Source organism: Phoxinus phoxinus (genome assembly GCF_949152265.1).
Source record: "Phoxinus phoxinus genome assembly, chromosome: 4".
NCBI lineage: Eukaryota > Metazoa > Chordata > Actinopteri > Cypriniformes > Leuciscidae > Phoxinus > Phoxinus phoxinus.
The window spans coordinates 27,519,649-27,545,671 of record NC_136879.1 but is presented as its reverse complement, the minus strand read 5'-3'; the positions used below and the strand labels follow the sequence as shown (position 1 = coordinate 27,545,671).

The window sequence follows — 26,023 nt, the reverse complement described above, 5'->3', positions numbered from 1 at the left end:
ATATCAGTATAGATTTTGGTATCAGCCACAGAAAATCCCATATCAGTCGACCACTACTACATTATGCTTGTGATATTCCTGGTGGACCAAGCGAAAAGAGAAACAGGAATCCTAATGAGGTCTATCTGCAGATAAAACCCGCCAGATGTTCTTGTTTTGCATGTGGGAATGGGGAATAGGGATTTAACCGAGACACCTATCCCAAGAAAAAGCGCTTGGTGTGTGATTCTGGCTAAGTCCTGTTTTGGCATGACATGAATCAAGATGCGCACAAGCTTCTGGTGATGTGAGAGAGAAAGACACGTTTGGAGAGGCGCTGCAGCCAGTCGGCCAGTGGGAGGAGCTACTGTTCCACCCTGAGCTGGCCGACTCATCCCGCCTGTCTCCGAGGAGTAGAGATGGGGAGTAAACAAACCCTGTTCCTTCACATAGCACGAAGGTGTGTGCATAGATGTTTGTTTGCAAGCGCAAACACATACACGCGTTGTACACACAAATGCATTCAGAGCCTTTATGTCCCAAAGGCACTCAGAAATGTCCAGAAACACGCATCACAAACATGGCTGGCAGCATTTCGACTGACGGGGCAGAAGTGAACACCTGCAGTGGATGTGCAGCTGTGTGTGCCTCGTGTTAAGGGAGATGAAGTTTTGTATGGTCAGTACAAGTCTTTGTCTTCTCTTTCATAGTAAAGGACAGTAGATGGAGGACTGTGCTGTGTGCATGCATGCAAGTCTCGAGTACCTCATATGGAGACAGCAGGGGTTTGGAGAAAGCCGTTCCCCAGTCGATGGAGAGGCGAGGACAAGCGATCTGCACCCACCTATGTATTTATATAGAGAGAGAGGGGTAGTTAAACAAAGTAGCCTAAATTATAATGTTCGCAAGCCATTTTACTTAAGTTATGTGATTATTTCAGAGTGCGTCATACAAAATGCAGGGCTTTTCATTCATCGATAACTAAAACTTGTATCGGCAGGGTGAGTAAATACAGAATCAGTGGGTTTGTTATAAAGAATGAAATCTAAAATGTCCTGGGGGTGTGGAGACATCAGAATGCAAACGTAATTTTGGAGATGAAAACATAAGTGCAAATATATACGTTTTTTTCTTTGGAATAACGTGCACTGATGAATAACAATAAGACCAGGAATGTGTTGAAGAAAAAAAAGAAAAAAAAAATGTTCACTGTAATCTGCATATTATAACCATTCATTATGAATGTGCAAAACTAGTTTATAAACAAAACATATAGATAATCTAGATTATGAACCACTGTGACCCACTGCTTTATTTTAATCACAGAAAACAAATTTTAAGTTTGTTTTAAACAACAAAAATCTTGAATCAAATTGCCTCATACTATTTAAGATACATGTGAAGGAAAGGCAAGAAGCACTTGGGGAAGCAGAGCACAGCTCAGCTCGCAGGGAGAATGTGAATATGAACAGCATTGATGTGCAGTGCTGATGCTCTCTTCTGTAAATATGAGAGTAAATCTGCACTCCCCTAAAGCTTCCCTGCAAAGCATTATTATTTAGACAAGCATGGAGTCAAATAAAATAAAGAAAGAGTGGGGAGAGGAGAAAAACAAAGGAAAGAGGGTTGAGGCGAGAAAGAGGCAGCGATAAGAAAGGTTAGGTGAGCAAAAACAACGGCACTGCAATGCCCTAGTCTCCACGGAGCTACCCTACATAGCAGCCAGACTGGGCGGCAGAGACAGAGAGAAGGAGGGAGAGCGAGAGAGGGGGAGAGAGAGAGAGAGAGAGAGAGAGAGAGAGAGAGAGAGAGAGAGAGAGAGAGAGAGAGAGAGAGAGAGAGAGAGAGAGGGGGAGGGAGAGAGAGAGAGAGAGAGAGAGAGAGAGAGAGAGAGAGAGAGAGAGAGAGAGAGAGAGAGAGAGAGAGAGAGAGAGAGAGAGAGAGAGAGAGAGAGAGAGAGAGAGAGAAGGAATAACAGTGACATTAGAGGTGAGGGAGCGCTCAGAGAGTCACACGAGGAACAGTATATGTGATCGTTGGCAGGCAGAGCGAAAGAGTGTCTAAAGAAGGTGCATTTGTCTTTAGAATGTGTGTTATGAATACAGAAGCACTGGAGCAGGAATTGTGGGTATTCGGAGGCCTAATGTAAGAGAACATTCACTGGACTCCGCACACCTGCAGCTAAACTCCACACTTGGGAAACTGACAAGACAACAGAAAAGAACTATAAGTAGGCTTGAACAAAGCGTACACTCTTACATTAAAAAAAAATAGAAGGATATATTTCTCATACAAGTATATAAATATATGTGTATATATATATATATATACACATGAATGTGCTGCTGTCTTTTACACATTATTTCATTAGAAGCAGGTTTGCTGTTGAGTCACTATAAAGAGGTTGTGACATTATGAAATATGACTGATGCATGTCCACATACAAACAATTAGAATCAAGGAAGAGCCGTGAGTGAACTACCTCTAAGATGTAATTGCTTGTGGTTGGATCGACCAAAACATCTTAATACCCAGGTGTATGGCAGGACTGACTTCAGTGAGTTATAGATCCATAATGCAAATCATAGTGTTGGTGGTTTGAATCTTGTTAATGAATCCACAGATGTTTGTTTAAACTTAAACTGTTTAAACTGCCACTGGTTCTTATGACCCCTCGAATCTCAGCTTTGAGCGTGACTCTTAATCCTTAGTTGCTCCAGGGGTTGCATCATGGTATGCCTGTTGCCAAATAATCCACACACCCCCAAAGGTAAATTAATGAATGACAGTACATTATTGAAACCCTTTCCTTGAAGATTAAGATTAGGCGATAGGCACAAGTTTGTTTTAGTTAAACACAGACTAAAGCAACAGCTGCCTAATTTGACTACTGTGTGTGGGAATTTGGTTAGTCTCACAGTGTCAGACATTTGATCGGTATAAAGTCTGCCCCATATTATTGTCAACTCTGGCTAAAAATCACCCACAGGAAGGGGCTGTCTGATGGACATGTACAAGACCAACCACAGTTTTTGACGTCATGTTTGGCAGTTGACATGGTTGCAAGCATAACTAGATTAAAAAGTTTGTTGAGACAAATTTTACGTTGGCTTGAGAAAGCCGGACCATATAGTTTAATAAAGTATGAAGAAGTTTTAAAAGCTTTAAGTTTAGATGATAGGTAGGTAGGTAGGTAGGTCGGTCGGTCGGTCGGTCGGTCGGTCGGTCGGTCGATCGATAGATCGATAGATCGATAGATCGATAGATCGATAGATCGATAGATTAGATAGATAGGTAGGTAGGTAGGTAGGTAGGTAGGTAGGTCGATAGATAGGTAGGTAGGTAGGTAGGTAGATAGGTAGATAGGTAGATAGGTAGGTAGGTAGGTAGGTAGGTCGATAGATAGGTAGGTAGGTAGATAGGTAGATAGGTAGGTAGGTAGGTAGGTAGGTAGGTCGGTAGGTCGGTAGGTCGGTAGATAGGTAGATATAGGTAGGTAGGTCGATAGATAGGTAGGTAGATAGGTAGATAGGTAGGTAGGTAGGTCGGTAGGTCGGTAGGTCGGTAGGTCGGTAGATAGGTAGATATAGGTAGGTAGGTCGATAGATAGATAGATAGATAGGTAGGTAGGTCGGTAGGTCGATAGATAGATAGGTAGATAGATAGATAGATAGATAGATAGATAGATAGATAGATAGATAGATAGATAGATAGATAGATAGATAGGTCGATAGATAGATAGATAGATAGATAGATAGATAGATAGATAGATAGATAGATAGATAGATAGATAGATAGATAGATAGATAGATTCATAGATAGATTCATAGATAGATTCATAGATAGATTCATAGATAGGTAGGTGGATGGATGGATGGATGGATGGATGGATGGATGGATGGATGGATGGATGGATGGATGGATGGATGGATGGATGGATGGATGGCTCTAATAATATATTGCCTCTTGCATATAGGCAGCTGAAGTTTTATAAAATTTTATAAAAAGGGGCTCTTAAAAAGTGTCAAATTAATTTAGATACTGTATTTTTTTTAATTAACAGCTTCTTGGTTAACAGTAACACTATAATATCCAGTCAGGAGTTGTGTTTAGATTTACCGAAATCCCAAGCAAAGATCATACAAAACACAAAACAGCAGAAAGCAAAGGAAGAGAGCAGAAGGCAACGGGAGTCTTCCTTAGAAGTCTAGTTCAAGACAGACAGAAATAGAGACCGAAATAAGGAATGGGTGGTAAATGCAAATATCAACTTAGTATCTGTATCAGAATCGGATTTCAAATATGCAGGAGGGTTGAGGCTGCATCGGGAACCTCAGCACGCCACCAAATTCAATTTACAGGCTTTTCAGAGCTGGCATCTGTCCCCTCGCCTGAGACAGCCCTCGCTGCAGGGAGCCATACGGGCAGAGACACACTCCTCCGTCTGGCCGCATCAAGCCCATTCTCCCAATCCACTTCAGCTCCGTGGATGAGAGGAGAGGTCAAAGACTTGTAATGATGCCTGTTTTGCTTCCTCTGAAATGGCCCTATCAGCATGTGAAGGCAGACCTGATGAGGGCACATTCCTGCTGATCCCCTAACTGTCGCCTGAAGGTGGTGGGGGGGGGGGGACTTCACATCAAAGAGTCTAATTGGAGGAGGAAGAGGAACGGGAGGTCTGCGATGACTGCAGGGGGGTTTTCCTCATGCTGGTGGGAGAAGAAGCCCCAGCCACCTCTCCTCGCTCGGAGTGGAAATAATGGATTTTAATTAGCCACTCGACCTGCAGCATACAATAGCACAATTAACCTTTCCGATCCACAGGGAAATAGGCACCGGTGCCTCCAAACATCACTTTAAGCCGACAGAGATGTGTAATTACATTAGGCTTACAATAAAGGGCACATATATACGCCGGTGAACGCTGCAAGGAAACGTTTTCTGAAGTTTTTCTAAAGACAACCTCTGGCTTTGGTTTAGATGTGCGAGCAAGTAGACAAAGGTTAGCTAATAGCCTTGTAAAGCCTGGCATTTCAAATAGTGAGCTTTTTTGTTTGTTTGTTTTTTTATAGAACAGTTTATTGAAATCTTTTTTTCTTTTTTCTTTTTTAGTTTTCAAACTTTTTTTTCTTTTCTGTTGAGTAATATATTTAATACACTTTTAGGCTTTAAGGCCCAAACTGAAAAAAAGAAAAGAAAAGAAAATGTAATTTGGTGCAGATGCCGATAATTAGCCTTTGTAATCAATAAGATCAGTTGACATGAATCAGTTGTCACTCTAAAATCTACCAATAATGTGTCAGAAAGATGATATTTAAATACTTTCTAAATACTTTGTTTATAATCAAAGATCTGTCTTTTTTTATTGTGGTGGCAACACATATAATGAAATGCAATATCACGATGCTTGAGAGATGCGATAAACATTCATCAAAAGCCTGTTGTATCATATTTGATACATTTAAATAGGATTTTTCTAAAAATAATGGATTATCAAATAAACCTAAAAAGTTTCAGTCCAGTAAATGTTCATTATTAAATATTACTAACCAAACAAAAATATTCTCAATTTTACTTTAAAAAATCATTAAGGATTTAACAGCAAAAAAACCCAGAAACAAATAAACACTTATATACCGGGTACTTCAAATGATAGAATTATAGATATTTAAAAAGGCCTTTTACTTGCTAAAAAAGTATAAACTATTAATCTGACGACAGAATGCATTTAGTAGATTGTGTACAACAGGTTTTTCAGCAAAGTTTTGATCATGTTGATAACTTACAGGCCATAGAAATTTAAAATCCATTATGATTCAGTAGACTTAAAAGGGTTTTCAATCAGTCGCTGTTAACTGTTAAACCTTGTCCTAACTAGGCATGATAAAGTACTGTGGTGGAAGTTTTATGATATTCATTGATCTTTAGTAAAATATAGATGATTCAAAGAATGTCATATGTGTGTCTCTCACTTGTAGTGAGAGAAGATTCTTTTTATGTACTTGGGAAGGCAGAAGGGAGAGACACTCCAGAGAACAGACGAACGAGGACCTCTGACCTAGAATGTCAGAAGGCCGTTTGGTGAAGGAGGGCTTATGGGCCAACTAGTGACGAATCTAAACTAGTGTTATGGCTTCCTTGTCTATGGAAAACCACTGGATGGAAAACTACTGTGGGAGGAGGGCTCTGAAGAAGAAGGCCTTGAATCTTAGATAAAAGGTGGTTCAGTCTGTCTGGGGGTGTGTCACTCTTCTGCACAGGGTAACAACTGTGTGTTAGACTGCTCCTATTCTTGCAAGAATAAATACTTCTATTTTATAATTTGACTCTGAGTCTCCCTTACGCAGTGATGTTTGTTTGATGAATTTTTGCCACAACAGTACAATAAATCCGATCTCTTCTATTGTAATTAAAGGTTTTTGCCCTAATCCTCAATTAGCGTATAAATAGTGTAAAAGCTAATCTGTTCAATTGTGCCGTGCAAAATACTACTCCCTTGGATCCTAAAAAGTAGCTGTTTGTAAATCTGAACCTGTCACACTACAACATTATTATTGTATTTAGCTAATCAAAATGTTTTTCTTTTTTAGCATTTTGCTAAGCTATCAGGCTACTTTGTCAGCTAACTGGAAGCTGGAAAGGCAGACAAAGTTTAGAAAAGTTTAGGTTGAACATTTATAGCTTCAGTTACATAATCTGGTATGTAATATAGTATAATTTTGATGTGGTATCGTGTCTGTGCTTGTGTGGAAACACGATTCTTTAGTGTGGGCTGGCTCACACAAGCTCTCACAGTTTCTGAGTTTAGCTAAAATCCATGCTCACAGAAAGTGTATATATACACTGTTTTGCAGCACTGGTAAGATTACAGATTTATGTAGGTATCTTGCTCTGTCTGGAACGACCTCCCTGGATGTATATCTCTACCCAGAGGTTGTCTGCTCTCAAACAAAATAATGGATGCAAGATGCTGATCTGAATTGTGAGAGAGATAGAGCTAACCGGTCACTCTCCCAACATTTCTTTCTAGCATTCCCTTACAAAATGTAACCATGGTTTTATTACAGTAAAAGTGTAGCAACCATGTTTTTTTGCGGATTGATTATTTTTATAACCAAAGTTTTACTACAAATACCATGGTTAAAAACTATGGTTAATGCAGTAAAACCATGGTTCATTTTCGTAATGGTTTTTATTGAGAAACACCTTCAGGCCTTTGGGCCAATCCTGTTATGCAGAACATTTTCTGCTTTTCCGATACAGACTGATGCCGCCTCTTAAGTGTATGCTGTGCCGCATCATTCCTTTCAGCTAATAAAAGAAAAATATTGCAATTTTCTGGTGTTATTTTTTGATTGGTTGGGGCATTCTACAGCCCTTCATCAAACTTCTCAACACAGCCCACCTCAGACTGTTTTTAATCAAAGGACAAATCATAAATAAAAAACTGATTAACACTATCCGTGACTAAATTCTGATTGGGTGGGTAAGGCAGACGATTGGGTGGGCTCAGCCCATGCCTAGATCCCAATGAATAAATGTAGCTTAAAAGACTTTGAAAAACATTTTTAAAATCTTCCTGACCTGGTAGTGTATGTCTTGTAACTCATGTCAAAAATATGACATATCTTTTTTTTTTATTAAAAGGGAATATATATTTTTTATTGCTATCACAAGTAAAATATGTTCTCTATCAAAATTTAAATGTAATAAAATGTAGCTTTTTCCTGAGGTATTAGTCTGTCTGAACATCCTACCCGGTAAAAAAATCAGTAGTCAAAGTATACCATCAAAATCTCACGGATAAAAAATCTGTCTTTATCATCAAGCTCTTTATTTCCATCCTGTCAGGCATCCTGCTAAATTTCTTGACAATGTGTAAATAAGCGAATTAATGCATTTCAAGTGTATCATAGTGTCAAGAGCACACTGCGTTTCTGAATATCTGGTCTACCATTTAATTTACTTCCACATATTACAATACAGGCATATTCATTTTTCAAAAGTTAAATATTTCAAAACGCACTGCATAACAGAAATGACCCTCAAACACTTCACACCAGCCAAAACATCCACAAACACCTCAGTATTAAAGTTGAATTATATAAGTGCTGTGGTCTGCTGGTTTAGCCTCCACATATCCAGGCTCAACGGCACCACAAACGGCTGGAAAACACCCGACTGCGTTGAATTAGGTATTACTGCTGCACAGTTTGACAACAACCATAGCTTGTTGATTATTTCCCTTGATATTCTAATTGATGAATGGAATTGACATTAAAATTACTTTGTTTCCCATCTCATTGTAATCAACAAAGCTGTCTAGACACAGTCAACGCTTTGCTGATTATAATGGGTGCGTTCTAGTTTTGTTGCATCATTCACTTTTCGTGTATATTGGGGCTGTAAGCAATGTAGTGAATCGGTTACAAATTATTGATGACGATTACCGCTTTGCTTCATAGCTTTTTGACCGTCTAGCGTTCATTTTCGCGTGCCACCACAAACAGAAGTGAAAACCTTGTTCATTTTTACTTCTCGTCATTGCGCACAGTGGACGTGTGTGTGATTAGTTAATTTGTCAATTAATTGTGCAGCCCCTACCAGGCATCATATTTAGGTCCACTTCTGTCTGGTCTGGTAATTCAATGCTGGAGATTTCGATTAACCTTCTCACTACAGTGATGACTGCTGGCAGACTGGAGCTTCATTCCTTATCTTCTACAGGACGTCATATACATCATCAGTGCAGCATTAATCAACACTCACGTTACGCTCTGAAATGTCTTCCTCTGCTCAGATCCTCATGTTTCTGCCAAGATGACACCAATCCGCAGCAGTCATGGCACAAGCGATTGACATTAATGGAGGAAATGAGAGGAGGAGAGATAGAGGTGTAACTTTCCTCTGGTCATGGTCATGCTTTGATTACATATGGGGTGTCACTACGGGAGTAAACACGGTCACGTTCCATGTTCAAATAATTTAAGTTTTACATCTAAAAAAAAATTTCTAAAACAAATTTCATTTAAGTGGTTCTGTTTTCCTTTAAAGGTCAATTTGGCTTCAGTACAAATAAAAGCTAATAAACCAGTTTTGGAAACATTTATGGAGTCTTTATAATATCATGCCAACTATTTCTCACACAAAAAATAAATGCTCTTTTATACATAAAAATGTATACTGTAGAACACTATTATACTTTTTTTATATTTTAAGAATGGGATCCATTGCAAGGTGATCAGCATATTCCTTGGGATCAGTTTTATAAACAACATTTTTCTTAATTTAATTAATTAAAATATGAATTTCTTCTGTGCAACACAAAAGAAGATATTCTGAAAAAAGTTATTTATTTTTGTATGTCTATTTAATGAAAGTCAATGGCGTCCAATTCTGTTTTGGACCCCATTGACTTTCATTATACAGACAAAAACAGTTCCACAGAAGAAAAAATTAAGGAATATTTTTATACATTTTTTTTATTTTATATTAACAGTGTAAGATTATTATAATTTAATAAATTAAATGTATAAATTAATGTTTTATAAAAAATTAAATGTTTTTTTTTTTTATTAAGATTGCATTCATTCCCATTAATTTTGAAAGCCTGCAAATGACAATTTTGAAATTCTCAGATATTTCCAGGTTTTCCATGACCATGGGAAACCTCTATCGCACTGGCCTGTGAAACATCAACACAGATGACTTTTTGTACATATACGGAAACAGAAGGCCCATACAAAACTCCCTTGTTCCACAGAACTTCAATAATCTCAAAGCCCACCACACACAGCAATAAGACACATGGCCACAGAGGAGCTCCTCACTAACAAAACCTGTGACCCTGTCTGACATATTTTTCAGTGATATTTCTACTGGCCCTCGCCTTGTCCTCAGGGTATGTTGAAACTCAGATGAATGTGCACCTTATGGAGGAGCTTCTTCATCTGATGCACAGGAGCTAATGTTTAATTGTGTGAAATGGAGAGCATGAGTGTGCATGTAGACGGGGGAGAGACTCACGCGTCCACGTCTGCCAGGAGCTCCAGCTTTCCGGGGAAGATCTCGGACAAGAGCACACGCGTGAACGAACGGCCTAAAGTCTCCAAACGAGACTCTAAGTGCTAAAGAAAAAAGAAAAAGAGAGAGAGAGAGAGAGAGAGAGAGAGAGAGAGAGAGAGAGAGAGAGAGAGAGAGAGAGAGAGAGAGAGGAGAGAGAGAGAATACTGATTGTTACACATATTTACATAAAAACAACACAATTTCATGCACAGAGCTCAAGGTCAGCGAGAACAGCCCACATCAAACATTGGAGGAGGAAAGAGAACAGAAAATCATTACAACCAAGTATTCCCAAATTTACTGAAAAACAAGAAAACCACTTCCTATCGCCTAATGAGAAATCTTCACAGGACCGCTGATGCTGAACGTGTGTAAACAGCTTGTGTAAACCCTTTAGTAACCACCATCAGTTCTGTGTTGCTAACACCAATGGCCAGTTTAGCTTGATTTTTTTTTCCATTAATAATGTAGTTCCATGTTTTGCTGCCTTGATTAATTAGTGATCGATTAATACTTATTTATTTGGTCTGCGCAAAGACCTGAACTCCACTGAAACACCTTTAAGATGAATCGGAATTAGGGATGCACAATATACTGGTACCATATTAGTTATCGACCATTTTTATTTATTTATATAGGATTGTATATTTAATATTTTTACATTTAAATGATCTAACACTTGCTTAAAGTTTATCTTTAAAAACACTAATAATTAACACCGTTAAATGTAATACTATACTGAATTATAACTTTGTGATATCTAAATTCACTTGTAGAGTTTAAAAAATTGTTCTTTAATGTTTTACAGTTATTTAGAAAAAATAGTAATAGAATTTGATCAGTAATAACAAGAATTTTCTATTTTAATTATCAAGCGTAGCGTCAGTTCTGGCAGGTCACGTTAGTCAAGCTCGCATCAGCTGATCCACGTCTACCTATCACTGTATACATATATAAGCTCCTTCAGTATTATCAGCAGCTATCGCATTTCTCAGGAGCGAATTACCCTCCTCCCTCCCCAGCTCCTCCTCTCGTCAGTCAGGATTTGGCATTCTGATTCCTCTTGAATCAGAATAAATTCTGGAATTATGTTGTACTTTAAAATCTTGAATTAATGATATCTGCATACATTCATGTTGGTTCTGTTCGGTTTACCCTAAGGGGGTAATTGATGCTCTCCCTGTTTGTATACATGCTAGGCTGCATGTATGCGCAGGCAGTTCTCGCCCAGAACGGAACCATATTGCCAATCCAAACTGTATGCTAATTGTCAATCATATTGGACGATAGTGGTCCTGACAGAACTCAATATATTATCAGTATCAGACAGAATTCTAATATTGATGCATCTCGAAATTGAGTGTACTATGAGAGTTGTCTGGCTCTCCTAGTCATTACAAAATAAACATTTATAGACAGTGGGACACTTTGAGGTGATTTATCACTGAACATTTCTCACAGCCCATATCATCTGATCATGATCCAGCTCAATTCATGATCCAGCGCTGCTGTCCTGTTTAAAAGATCTGTCTTATCGGACTCTGCTAAAAATTATATTGAGATGATTCACTGTCTTGCGGTTTGTCATGCAAAGACATTTTCCCATGTCAGTTCAATTCCTACTTTGGCGTCACTAAGATAATGTCACAGCTGAACTAAAGACTAGGGCGAGATGGAGCACTCATAAGAAAAAGAGATGAATGGGATCAAATTTTAATGCCTAATTTGGCATATATAGGAAGCCAATGAAAATTCTCACCAAAAAGATAATCCAATATTTTTTTTTGTCATGACTGATAACTGAAAATATACAGTATGAAATATGCCTATTCATTTTGATAAATCCAATATCAAAATATAAAAAAAAAAACTAGTATCAAAATAACCAAAGTGGTCCCAATATATTGTGATTTTCTATATAATGTTCTAATTTTTCTCAGCAGTAAATAAATAAGGTAAAATAGAATGCAGCATTTTAGTGTTTTAATATATGCAAGTTTTTGACACCCTTTCATTGCCAATTTGCGGCCACATTTAAGTGAAAAAAGTGTCAAAAGTCTAAGCGGGAAAAAGTCTAAGCGTGGAAGAATAGAATCAAATTTATTCCGTGTGAATAATTGACACTTTCACAGATCTGATGTGGTATTATTTTACCTGCATATGAAGTCTATGACTTCATAGGAAAACTTGTTTCTAAGTTGTGTAAATTACTGTCAAGTACAAAGAGTGGCAAATAAATTAAACACTTCACCTCTAATTTAAGAACAACAGAAGTCATAGGAGGTCCCAACTACAATATTAAACAAATCTGAGCGTATATATAAAGACATTCTATTACACCTTTCATTTGTTCATTAACCATCAATGCTAATTATTCATTCCCCAGAGATAGGCAGCAGGAACGTGAATAATAACACAATTCTTACTCACTTCAGGATAAAGTGATGCATTACCAGACTCTCCCCACACACTTTGAAGTGTGAAACCCAGTGGACCACAAATATTACCAGCAAAAACCTCCAGACATCAGTGAGGAGGCATTCAGGTGAACGGGCAGCTTCAAAAGCACAACCATGAAAAAAAGGAAAGGAAAGGAAAGGAAAGGGAAGGGAAGGGAAGGGAAGGGAAGGGAGGGGGAGTAGACTTCGCTCCTCTTCTCCAAAAACATTTGATAAAATTACTTCACTGTTAATCTAGTATATTTTATATGACAAATACAGAATATGCAGGGATGTGTTACATAAACCCAGAGACATTTCTTAGATAAATTCACTTGATTTAATCCTCTTTTCACCGGAATCAGATTTCCAAATTCAGATGTGCTTTTCAGTAGTACTTTCTGAAACAGTGGTTCTCAAACAACTTTGCTAAAGGACCTAGATTTTTACATAATCTGATGACCAAATATAGTACTATAAATGTCTTTTAATAAAAGTATTTATTTATTTTATTTAATGTATTTTTGTATTTATTATTATTTATATATTACCATGAAAAAAAATCTGGTTTGATTTTATTAAATTACAAATTAATTTTCATCATAATAGATTTTGACTTCAACAACCACAAAAGATATGGGAGGAGTTTTCTCCTCCCCCAAATGATAAGCTATTGACTAAGCACAATTATATGTTTACTTGCATTTAATTATTTCAATTTAGCATCGTTTAAGCAGTGTATACAACCCTGTCAGAACAGACCTACGGCTTATTTTAGGTTGTGACCCGCCAGTTGAGAACCACTGATCTAAAAGGCACTCCGACAGGAAGAAGGCATGAGCGTCAGGATTGGGGGAAAAAAAACATTTGATGAGAGCTACAGACATCGCCGCCAGAATCACCATCCACTATCTGTTTGTCTAGGTGCGGAATTCATCTCACTCGTCTTCTCTATGCATACCAATTAAAAAAGGATGAGACAAGGCTGCCAAAACAAAGCCAAATCCAAATACATACAAATGAACAGATGAAAATAGGGAGAGAACAAAGAGAGGTGGATTTGATGGAGAAGAAGAGGAAGAAGAGAGGGAGGCGACCTGCCCCTCCCAAAACAATCGATTAATGCCCCTGGTGAACTCTCCTCTCGGCCAAATGCCGCAGGCTATGTGTGTGTTTCGTTCAGCCCAGGTGCAAAACTGAACTGAGCAAGGAAGATGGACATTTTTACACTAACAGAAAACATATTGCCTGACAAAGGGAAAGGGTAGCAGATGGTCTTACCTCCAAAATTTTGGGGTTTCCCTGTCTGCCAAGGGTGCCTAGGATGAGGCCCCATCTCTGGGCAGAGCGAGCTCTCTCTATGGCCTGCAGTCTGGTGGCCCGCATTGCCTCATGGTCATAGTACTCTCGAGAAAACACTTTATTGTATGGGTCATACCTGCAGATATGGAGGACAACATATTTAAAAATAATAAAATACAAAAAAAGAAAGAAAAAAGAAAAGAAAGAAGAACTAGATTCTAAAAATGTTCTGAAGAATGTTGCAAAACTTTCCACCCTGACAGTTGTATGTTGCTACATAGTTATGACATTTTGGCCTTGGATCCTTCATTCAATGCACGTCTATGGGATTTATTTCCCATTTTATCGTCCGGTATTTTAAATAAATTAATGAATTATCATAATAATAAATAAATAAATGAAAATGGCCAAAGGAAGGAGCTGTCCTCTGCAACCACGGAGTATATTATCAAAATGGCTAAATTTGGTCAATTAACCTGGATATTTCTTTTTTGCTGGATTTGTAGATAAAAGCCTAAAGACAATGAGCTGTAGTAATGACGCTTGCTTTAGCAACAAACAAACAAAAGTATACAATTACACATTGGTTTACCTGTAGGCAGGTATCTCTGGGTTGGAAATCATGATGGATTCCAAATGAAATCTTCCATCCCCAAGATAGCTGTAGACAGAAACACAACTCTATCAGAGACAAAGTCTGTGTGGGCAGAAAGAATAAAACTCTGCTAACTCCATTCTCCCTCTGCGATTTGTCTAGGAAAATATAAAGGCCAATGGTCTCGGCCTAGAGGACTCCAGAGCAGCACCCTTCCAACATTCAGCAAGCATTCAGGGCAAGACCTACTCACTTCGAAGTCACAGCAACATTAACCAGCCGGAGAGCGAGTCATAGACACGGAGGATGATGGGCTACAATCCAGAAACTCCACAAATAAACCTGCGTGATATGATTAGGTCATGACGCGGACAGCACGTAAACACAACTCAACACACTAATTATCCTCGGCTGTGCTGACGGGAGAGGACCTGCCATAGGTAATGGGAGTATAGATTAACCTGGCAAATTTGATGGATGCCCTGGGGAACGAGTTCACAATTAGAAAGGCTAATTAAGACACGTTTATAAAACTCTATGGAACATACTGTGGGTGGGATCCCCCTGGGCCCACCGGAGCAAAGGCTAAACCTGCCATACTTCACTCTCGCACACACACACACAGTGTGACAGAAAAACACTCTTTAGTGTTCATTCTCATTGTCCTTCAAACATAAAAATCCTGTTCTGCTGCCACATTGTCTTGAGCCCGCTAAGGAAACTGGATTCAGACAGAAAGCAGAGATGCAAGATTTATGCAAGTTATCAGCCGATACAGAATTTTCTTTATTTACTTATTGTTAGAGATGGTCCATTTAGATGACCATTATCGAACACTCAAAAAAGTTATTCATCAAAAACACTAATTATTTATAGACATTGTTAAATGCAATCTTTAGCAAATCACAAAATGAAAATTACTCAAAAAGATTGACTTTTTTTTTTGACAAACCAGAACAGCATTTAAGTTTTTTATTGGTTAACAGCATTTAAATCAAAATAAATTGTCTTATCTGTATCGACCTGAATTTGAATATGCATGCATCCCTATTTTCATAATATCATAGCATTACACAACAAATAATCTGACAATAATAAGACAATATTTAAAAGCTATAATATATTTCTGCTGTACTGACAAAGCTGCTTTTTTTCAAACTTATTTACAGAAATTAGGAGTGGCAATATATTGAAATAATGAACTAAATTCCATAATTCCAGGCACTTCTAGAATTAGCATCGGGCTGCACAGCTAGAAGCGGTCTACACTGGACGCGACAAAGTGACCGTTGCAAATCCATTTGTTTGTATCAGAAGAAGAGCAAGCACGTCAGAAATGAGTTTATTGTTGGGAACTTGAGGCCAGTTTACTGTTGGGAATTTGCCGTGCCGCATCCAGTATAGACACAGCATTACTGATCGTAACGTGTCTGGTGTAGTAGACACGATGGAAGGTCTCAATTCTGATCTAAAACAATAACAAAATTGTAAGCCATTTTGCAGCTCATTTGGAAGTGTGCTGAGGCCCACTAGTGGGTCCTGAATCTGACCACCTGGCTGAGAACCACAAGTTCAAGTGAGCTTATAATATTGAATATTTCATCATCATGACTACAAAGCTCATTTCTAGGTAGCATTGGAATTATACGTTGATCCCTGCTATCAGTTGCCATTTTAATTCTTTCCACCAACCATAGAAACAAATATGTGATATCACAGTGACATATATATCCATGTCACCTTCAAAAACGGATGCCTCCCTATGTCCTTATACTGTACTACTTGCAAAGGCAGCAGTTTTTAGCTGTTGGAGAGTCATTCACCAAAAAATTCCTCCTCCACATATTTTTCGCTTTATATGTTGCTGTAATTAAACACACCAGTTTTCCAGGATTACCGCACTCTCTCTTTCAAGGGCCTCTATTACAAATATTGCATTTATGGCGGAGACATTAAACTCTAAGAGGTTCCCCGGCTCAGCTTTTAATGGTATAACTTAAACGGCCACAAATTGATGCATTTCACAGAGATGGCACTACTGAGAATACAAGATTAGAAATGGCCCAATTTGCAGTTCTAAAAACTGCTTTTCACAGCACCGGCCCATTCACCCACAGGTCAGTTCATTATGCCTTTAGCAATGAGATGGTGTTGCCTCTTGTTTCAGATATTTTTTTTATCAAATACAGAGCACTTTATGATCCGCCCAACTCAACGGAGACTTTATGAAGGTGCCAATCGGCCACAGACCCGTGTAATTTTTCAACACAAAGCTGTAATCATTCTTCTCCGTGGGACTTTATTCAGACCCCCGGCCAAAATATGACTTCCTGTGAGAAAGTCAGGCTCTGTATAAGCTTAATAAGCTGTTAATTATATGGTGGCGATTCAGCTTTGCAATATAACATCACATTACTACACCGTGGGTGTCAGGGAAAGTTTTTTAATTTGCAGAGGGTGAGGGTAAAAAGTAAATGATCTATGAAAGGCTATTTGCATAATAGCCGTGTCATTTTGGGGGTCAGTGACAGGGCCACTTTTGTCTGTCTAAAGTTGACAGACCCCCTGATGAAGAGGTGATGGGTGAAAATGAAAGAAAACACACATCAATTCTCTTCCGCTCTCTTTAAACACACACCAATATTCATCAAAGACTGCATGCTGAATTAAGAGGCAGAAAACACAAACACACACAGACATGAGGTTTCCCTCTATCTCACAAGAGCAGAGCTTGCTGCTCATGGCCGCTGTATGATACAGAGAATAATAGATCAGACACACACACACACACACACAGTCTCGTCTGTGTTACAGCAGCACTTGACACGCTCCTCATTAATGACAGCATGAAACTGCATTCAATGCACATTTAACTTACGCAATGTGACATTTAAAAGAAAAACCATATAGAACCGGTAAAAATTTAGTTATCCATGTTATATCCATGCATATGTTATCCATCAAGATATTTTTGCATTTTGAAAAGTAGAAAATAATATTATTGGTTAGTATTATTTTTCCTACTCGTGAGCTCTTGGTCACATCAGCTGGAAAGGGTTTTTCAAAGGAAGTGAAGGTTATTTAGATGCCTATGAATTTCCCCCTGCCACCCCCACCCTCTTAGAATAACATGCACTATAAGTTATAAGTATAAGTGACATGTGAAGGCCAAGTATGGTGACCTATACTTGGAATTTGTCCTCTGCATTTAACCCAGTCAAGCTAGTGCACGCACATTAGGAATACTGAGTAGTACACACACAGAGTTTTTTTCCTTACATGACAGCATTGACATGCTTGTCCAGACGAGGTGAGGTGCACCCGAGGATCTCCCCAGGAGAGAGTGGTCGACACTGAGGTACCAGCACCTCGTAATCTGGCTTTAGCTCTGCACTGGCTGCCTGAGAAGAGAGAAAAAAGGAATGCTGAGACCAAGGAAGCAACTTTTCCAAGATGTGTCCAATCTGGAAAAGCTCTACATATCTACCTCTACAGCTCTACCTTTCCTGATAAGGCAGTTCTGGGCTGAAAAAAAAAGGCTCCACATCAACCCCCTAATACCTGTGGGTATTGAACCAGGAACCACTAATGTCAGAGGCCCGAAGGAAGGAAAATATTTGCACCAAATGAAGTTAATGAATTAAATAAAGTCCTATCTTTTCTGGTGAACAAAGTGGACAGATTTTGGAAACCTAAAGAACTCAACTTTAACTTCTTTCTTTCCTTTTTTTAACTGTTGTAGAACAGCAATATCATAATCATGCTGAATGCACTGCATATTAGTGAATGTCAGAGCTGCCGTAAAATATTATATGCACTTCCATTCAAAAGTTTAGGGTGGGTAAGATTTGTTTAAATGTTTTTAAAAGTATCTTATGCTCACCAAGGCTGCATTTATTTGATTGAAAATACAGAAAAACAGTAATATTGTGAAACACCTTACTATTTATTTACAATTTTTAAATATAATTGATTCATATGATGGCAAAGCTGAATTTTCAGCATAATTACTCCAGTCTTTAATGACACTTGATCCTTCAGAAATCATTCTAATATGCTGATTTGCTCCTCAACCAACATTTTTTATTATTATAAATTTAGAAAACAGTTGTGCAGCAAATCATGATATATTCTTTTGATGAATGGAAAGTTCAAAAGGATAAAAAACATTTATTTAAAATATAAATATTTTGTAACAATGGCTTTACTGTCACTTTTAATCATTTGAATGCATATACTGTAAATTGAAGTATAATTAAAACACAATTATTTTGAACACTATAATGTGAACTAATTGTTATGAATTTTATTCATTGTATACACACATAAGCTCCTAAAACTAGCATCAAAAGCTCTGGACAGGTTATATTGTAATATAGTAAAGTTGGAACATGGTCTGGTTCTGAGAGAAGTTTGCAGTTCTACAGTAGCTGAGCACCGGCTCCGGAACGTGCAAGTTCAACGACACCTTTTCCGATGGAAACTTGGTAGGAGAGACAGATACAATAAGAGACACAGTCATCCAACACCTACAGGCTTTCCTTTCCAACAAAAAGGAAGCAAAGAAATTGTGCCAAAAAAAATTAAGGCAAGAAAGCTGCAGTAATGCAACGGGGGTGGAGACATTACGGTTAAGATTTTGTTTATGATGAGCAAAGAGAATAACAAAAACACATAAAACGCATGCATTCACACCCCTCTGACCCCAAACACCCACCCAGAGCACGGGAACGGGCCTACACACACACACACGACACCCAGGCCGTGCTATTTCCAGAAATAACGGGTCATTTTTAGGCAGGAGGGTGAAACCGACAGCGAGGAGGAGAGCAAAACAGAAAAAAAAAAAAAAAGAGGAAGGGAAGAAAATCTCACACTTATGTAAGGTGCAGTGCTGAGTGCAACATGCCTTCTGATAATTCCTCTTGCGCAGTTCAAAATAACTTTAACTGCATTTCACACCCACATACACAAACACACACTGTTATAGGAGCAAAAACACACACAAGGGCAGCCGTATGTGCTGTCAGAGACCTTGAAGCAGGAAGGTAAGTGATAGAGAGAAAGAGACAGTAAACGAATAAGAGAACATTTTTAACCGCAGGGAACGGTTATCATTGAGTAAGAATCGGGGGGTTCAAAGGTCACCTGCAAAGCAGCCACAAACTGGATGGTGCTGACGAGGGCGAGCGAATGGCCATGAGGGAAGTTAAACCTGAGCGTCTCCAGGAAGTGGGCAGTGTCAATCTGGATGTCCACAAACACGTACAGCATCTTGATGCCCTCAGTCGAGTCTATAGGGACTGAAGACACAAACAACATTAGCATATATGGGTGGGCGATATGACCAAAATCATGGTTTGAGAAATTTTGTTTCATGATAACGATATATCTTGATATAGATATTTTTATTTATTTATTTTTTCTTATAAAAGAAAAAAAAAAGAACAAAGAAACAAATTACATAAAGTAGGACAAATACAACAGTACAAATTAAATAAAGGTTACATTTTCTACCTACTGTAGGTTTATTTAACATGGAAATACTACAGAAGTTGAGTAATCAAGTGTATAACTACAACACTGAATTGCTGTAAATGTCTTAAAAAACTCAGAAAACGTTGTGTTACTTAGCCTACCTCAGATCTACAAATGACAGTAACTGAAGAAAAGAGAAAATCGCACAATTGCTATTAATGACATTCATTTCACACCCCATTTAAAGCAGAGCTGAAAGAGGGAGGCGGGCTTCAGTCTTCCATCTACATTATTTACTGCTGATGGTCATAATTGCTGCTCTTCTTGTAGCATTCTCTTTAAAGCGACTGCTCGAATGGCCATTTCACTGCTATTAGGCAAATGCCACCTTTAGGGAGTGTTTTAAACATGGAGCCCATTTAACTATGTAAGAACAGACGACAAGACAGTAAAGAAAGTGGGAAGAGAGGAAGAAAAATGATATCGCTCAAAGCAAGATCAACAGAGGATTCTCAGTAAACACACTTTGATAAGATGTCTATGAAAGAGCACATACTCTGGAAAGCATTGCATTTTTTTAAAGGGATAGTTCACTCAGAAATAAAGTTATTTTGTCCATACAATAAAAGTCAATGGTAACCAAAACAGATAGGTTACCAACATCCTTCAAATGATCGTTTTGTGTGTGTTTTGCAGTAGAAATAAAGTCATAATCAGGGTAAGAAATAACAGGATTTTCATATCTTTAAGTGTCATACCTGTATACAAACATTTTAAAAAGGACAATTGGCAAACATTTTAAATCACAGACGCAACAAAACATTTGCTGAGTGTTGTTCTAACATCAGACAGGGAACATGTTAGAAACAATGGTAACACTTTACAATAAGGTTCATTAGTTAACTACTTTAGTAAACATGAACAATACGTCTTCAGCATTTATTAATCTTAGTTGATATTAATTTCAGCATTTACTAATACGTCATTAAAATCAAAGGTTGTATTTGTTAACATTTGTTAATGCACTGTCAACTAACATGAACAAACAATGAACAGCTGTATTTTTATTAACTAACATTAAAAATAATAAATACTGTAACAAATGTATTGCTCATTGGTAGTTAATGTTAGCAAATACATTAACTAATGAACCTCATTGTAAAATGTTACCGAAATTATTATACTGTCTCTTATTAATTATTCTAAGACAGTCTCACAAGTATGTTTATGGGGAGGGCAACCCCAGAATGCACTGCAAAATGCTCAGGAAAAGAGGTGAGAGAAATGTTGATTATAAACTTATTTCAAAAAATGTTTGTGTGTTATGCTTTTAGGCTACATTCACACTTGTGAGTCCAAATCCAATTATTTGTGTATCTGATTGGAATCTGATCTAATTATTGACTGTCCACACTGTGTTCACAACTGTTCAGATCCGTTTTGTGTGTCCAGTGCATTGGTTTATATGGCAAATTATGTTGCATTTGCATAGGGATACGCCAACAACAACAACAACAACAACAGATGGGTTTGCAATACAGATGTTTTCTTATTTACAACATGACAATGTGTAGCCGCCGCCGCTCTGAACTACGTCTTCTGAGGCAGTGGCAGAAACGTTGGAGGCTGGTATTACATTATTCCGTGTTGCCGTCTCCGCAAGTCTCAAAACATGATTTTTACAAATTAATTTCATGCGATTCTTTTGCTGTTCACACTAAATCTAAATCTGATCGGATTTCAATCAGATATGCACAAAAATCGGATTTGTACTGACAGTCTGAACAAGGCTTTAGAGTACTGCGCTGTTAGCTTAGCAACATGCTAACATCAAACTCTACTGAATTGGATGTCAAGCTTCATGCTTGCAGGTTGTAAGCCCATTGTAGAGCGTCCAAATCTGACAATCATGAGTTTCAAAGGTGGTTAGGATGATCCCTTAGAAGGCAGCTGCCTATATAGACAATAAGCAGTGAGACAGCTTAAAAGCTTTTTAAAACAGAGCTGCAAAACAAACGTGGTTAGTAACTAGGGGAAGTGATGTACAGAGAGAGAGAGAAAGAAAGAAAGAGACAGAAAGGTGGAAAAGAGATTTTACTGACTGTGGCAATAAAGTTTTATTCTTGCAAAGTTTTGCATTTAAGTGGGGCACTGTCAAAATGCACATATATACAGGGCTATTTTCATACACACATGAAACACACAAGTGGCAATAACCTCTTTCCGCAGGTGCTAGAAAACAAAGTAAAAAGATGTGAGGGGCCGGAGGGTTGAAGTTAAGTGGAATCGATCCATTGCTCTTATCCAATTAGCACGGCAGACTGAGAGCACTTACTCACTGCAATTACAGCTTTTGTCAATAAGAGTCATGGATTCAGAGACGCTGCATCCCTTCGTCTCCTTCCCTTATCTATGTTTTTGTTTAAGGGCTAAAATAAAAGCAGATATGATTGAGGAGCTTCATAAAGTTGGAAAAAATGAAAGAATGCACAGGCATGCACGTGCCCAGTGGCGTGGAGAAATATGCTCAATAATGTCCAAAATGCCAGAGGTCTGCGGCTTTGTGTGTTTATAAAATGTACAGCAACTGCTTTCAATTTACACTATAAAAAGTATATAAATATATGTATATATACACACAATCAACATCACTCTGTGAATATCCATTAAAAGAGACTAGGAGCAACTTTTCATTCTATCAAGAATTTAGATGCTATTGAATCAACCAGTGGGTAAACTGTAATCATGGACAACATCTTCACAGTGACAGAATGAACATTCTGTCACTTTTTTCCTGCTTCGTCAGCTGCTTTTTTTTTTTTGCTGGTCAAAAAAAGTCACCACAGAAAAATATAAGCTTTCTGCACCTGCTTTCAAAACTGTCACAGTCACTCCAGTTAAAGGTACAATATGTAAGAATTTTGTAATAAAATATCAAAAAATCACTTGCACAGTGTGATATATTTCCTGCAGTTGTGTACTTACAATATCCCAAAAGTCTCCAAAGATTTTTTTATTTCAGAGAAATTCCAATTTTAAATAATGGCCCGTCCCGGAATTTTTTTGCCTGTCAATGACGCAATATCCGTGATATCCTCGGTTTCCGCTCGTACTGCCATAGCCATGACGTAACCATGGCGACAGACGTGGACAACTGCATATTGCGTAACGTTAAGCGGCACACTGTTCTTATTTCGTTCAAACATTATGGACCTTGGCAAGCAGACTTTGGGACAAAAAAGGAGAACTAAAATGAGGTTCAATATCGGCGTGGCGTTTTCGAGATGCCGAGAGCTTCACGTCCGTGACTTGGACTTGACAGAGCTTCACGAGTCACGACTTGACAGCGACACCGCTCTTGAACATTCTTTATTAGACAGGTGAGCAAATGTACATAAAACAAATCAATGGTATATAACTCCCCCTCCTTGAACTGCCACCTTAACGTGGTGGAGGGGTTTGAGTACCCGAATGACCCTAGGAGCTATGTTGTCCGGGGCTATATGCCCCTGGTAGGGTCTCCCAAGGCAAACAGGTCCTAGGCGACGGGTCAGACTAAGAGTAGTTCAAAAACCCCTTTATGAAGAAAAATAAATCAAAGACCGTGACGTCGCCCGGTATGGCGCAGCCGGGGCCCCACCCTGGAGCCAGACCCGGGGTTGGGGCTCGTATGCGAGCGCCTGGTGGCCAGGCCTCCCCCCACGGGGTCCAGCCGGGCTCAGCCCGAAGGAGCGACGTGGGGGCGCCTTCCCGTGGGCTCACCACCTGCAGGAGGGGCCGTAAGGGGCCGGTGCATAGAGGATTGGGCGGCAGTCGAAGGCGGGGGCCTCGACAACCCGATCCCTGGACACGGAAACTAGCTCTAGGGACGTGGAACGTCACCTCCCTCAAGTGGAGGAGTTCAAGTATCTTGGGGTCTTGTTCACGAGTGAGGGAAGGATGGAACGGGAGATTGACAGACGGATCGGTGCAGCTTCCACAGTAATGCGGACGATGTACCGGTCTGTCGTGGTGAAGAAAGAGCTGAGCCGCAAGGCGAAGCTCTCGATTTACCGGTCAATCTACGTTCCTACTCTCACCTATGGTCATGAGCTTTGGGTCATGACCGAAAGGACAAGATCCCGGATACAGGCGGCCAAAATGAGCTTTCTCCGCAGGGTGGCTGGGCGATCCCTTAGAGATAGGGTGAGGAGCTCGGTCACTCGGGAGGAGCTCAGAGTAGAGCCGCTGCTCCTCCACATCGAGAGGGGTCAGCTGAGGTGGCTCGGGCATCTGTTCCGGATGCCTCCTGGACGCCTTCCCGGGAAGGTGTTCCGGGCAAGTCCCACCGGGAGGAGACCCCGGGGAAGACCTAGGACACGCTGGAGAGACTATGTCTCTAGGCTGGCCTGGGAACGCCTCGGTGTCCCCCCGGAAGAGCTAGAGGAAGTGGCTAGGGAAAGGGAAGTCTGGGCATCTCTGCTTAGACTGCTGCCCCCGCGACCCGGCCCCGGATAAGCGGAAGAAGATGGATGGATGGATGGATGGTATATAACTCAACATGATGAAATGTTAGAATATGATCTGTATGTTATTCTAATGTTGATCTAGCTTACTAGTAAGCTAAAGTTCATATAGCAAACGAACTAACACATAGAATAACATTATAACTTTCAACACACTCAGATGCTGTTTGGTATGATAGTGTAATGTTAGACCAAGTGAAACAGCGCTGTGTTACCTCAAGTTTAATTCGTCAAATGAACTGCCCTGTGTGAGAAGTAATTCAGTACTTGCGGGTAGTTCGGTAGAATTAAATTTCCTTTTTCCTTTATATCTGCGGACTCACGTGTGATATCTGTCTATTATTAGCAATCGCGACCTGCTTCATACCACTGTAATGTTAAAAAACATGAATGTTGTTCACTCCTCCATTAACATTATTAGATCCATCAGCTTGACAGCAAGTCCCATCATCATTCAACGCGTATAATGATCATTATAGCAAGTCATAAACATACGCCTTTGTTATTGTAAGAGTGACCCCTAGCGGCGAAAAAAATAAATACATATTGTAGCTTTAACCTTTGATATTTGAATATTGTTGGTGTCAAGGAAATCCCTGAAAATAAACAGCCAAAAAACAGAGCAAAAATAAGTGATATGGCAAGCAATTCCTACCCAAATATACACGTACATAAAAATAAAATAAATATGAAAAAACAAATATAAAAAATATGCTTTTTGCATCTGTGACATGCTATATGATATGTCACAGTAAAGTAAGACAAATAGTGTCATTTCTTTCTTTTTCTTTTTTTTCTGAGGACTTCGGCCCTCAGATGCAGGATTAATATTCCCTTGGCCGGCTCTGGTATTTGGGAGAGGTGTGATTGTTCTGCTGGAGATATATTGGCCCTATTGATTTAGCGTTTCCTCTACTGTATGTTGTGCTGCTGACGGGCAGCGTGGGGTGAAGGAGCGGCCTCCTCTAAACTGGCACATCCAGGCCTTTCAAAGGACACCCTTAATGCATGTTCACTATTGATCTGCTGAGCACACGTGCAGGCAAGGCCCATTCAAAAAATATGCTATCGCTTACACATCACGACTCAGACCGGCTACCACACTGCGCTATTGAGAGCAGCTTTGCAAAGCACTTCAAGAGTAAAATCCATACATCTCAACTTCTCCTTACCACAGCTGACTGTCTCCAACCTTTGCTCTTAGAGACTTCCCCTGGAGCTTTCTTGGTTTCTTTCTCAATTTTTTCAAACAAGCAGTTAACAGTCAATGAAAGACCTTGAAACATGCTCACGAGAAACCATAGGAAGGGGAACATGAGACGTCTTCCTGTATGAAAATTAATTTGAGGGAGTCAATGTTGTTTTCGTCAACGATGACGATAACGCAATTATTTCGTTGACGCACCTTTTTTTTAGGACGATAACGTTACGATGACTAGCTAAAAATGGCTCCAAGGTGACTAAAACATGACGAGACGTTTTCTAGTTTTCGTTGACGAGACGAGATGGAACGAAAATGATTATAAATCTGACGTTCACAATGCATGTAATTTCTGCCTATAAATACGATCATTTTGACCTCTGTACGATGTACGATCAATAATGAAAAAAAATCCCATAATGTACGATAATTTCAGAATTGCCCGCAAATTAGTTAAAAT

General features: G+C 39.1%; 1 protein-coding gene across 1 annotated transcript in view; it reads right to left on the bottom strand.

The window, feature by feature from the left end:
* Positions 1–26,023, bottom strand: part of dph1 (diphthamide biosynthesis 1) — an 83,717-nt gene that overhangs the window by 7,836 nt on the left and 49,858 nt on the right. The window contains exons 5-10 of the mRNA XM_079611329.1: positions 19,528–19,682; positions 17,659–17,780; positions 14,377–14,445; positions 13,764–13,920; positions 10,006–10,106; positions 745–823 (exon numbers count right to left, since the gene is read on the bottom strand). Coding sequence (XP_079467455.1) covers positions 745–823; positions 10,006–10,106; positions 13,764–13,920; positions 14,377–14,445; positions 17,659–17,780; positions 19,528–19,682 — 683 coding nt within the window. The remainder of the gene's footprint in view (positions 1–744; positions 824–10,005; positions 10,107–13,763; positions 13,921–14,376; positions 14,446–17,658; positions 17,781–19,527; positions 19,683–26,023) is intronic.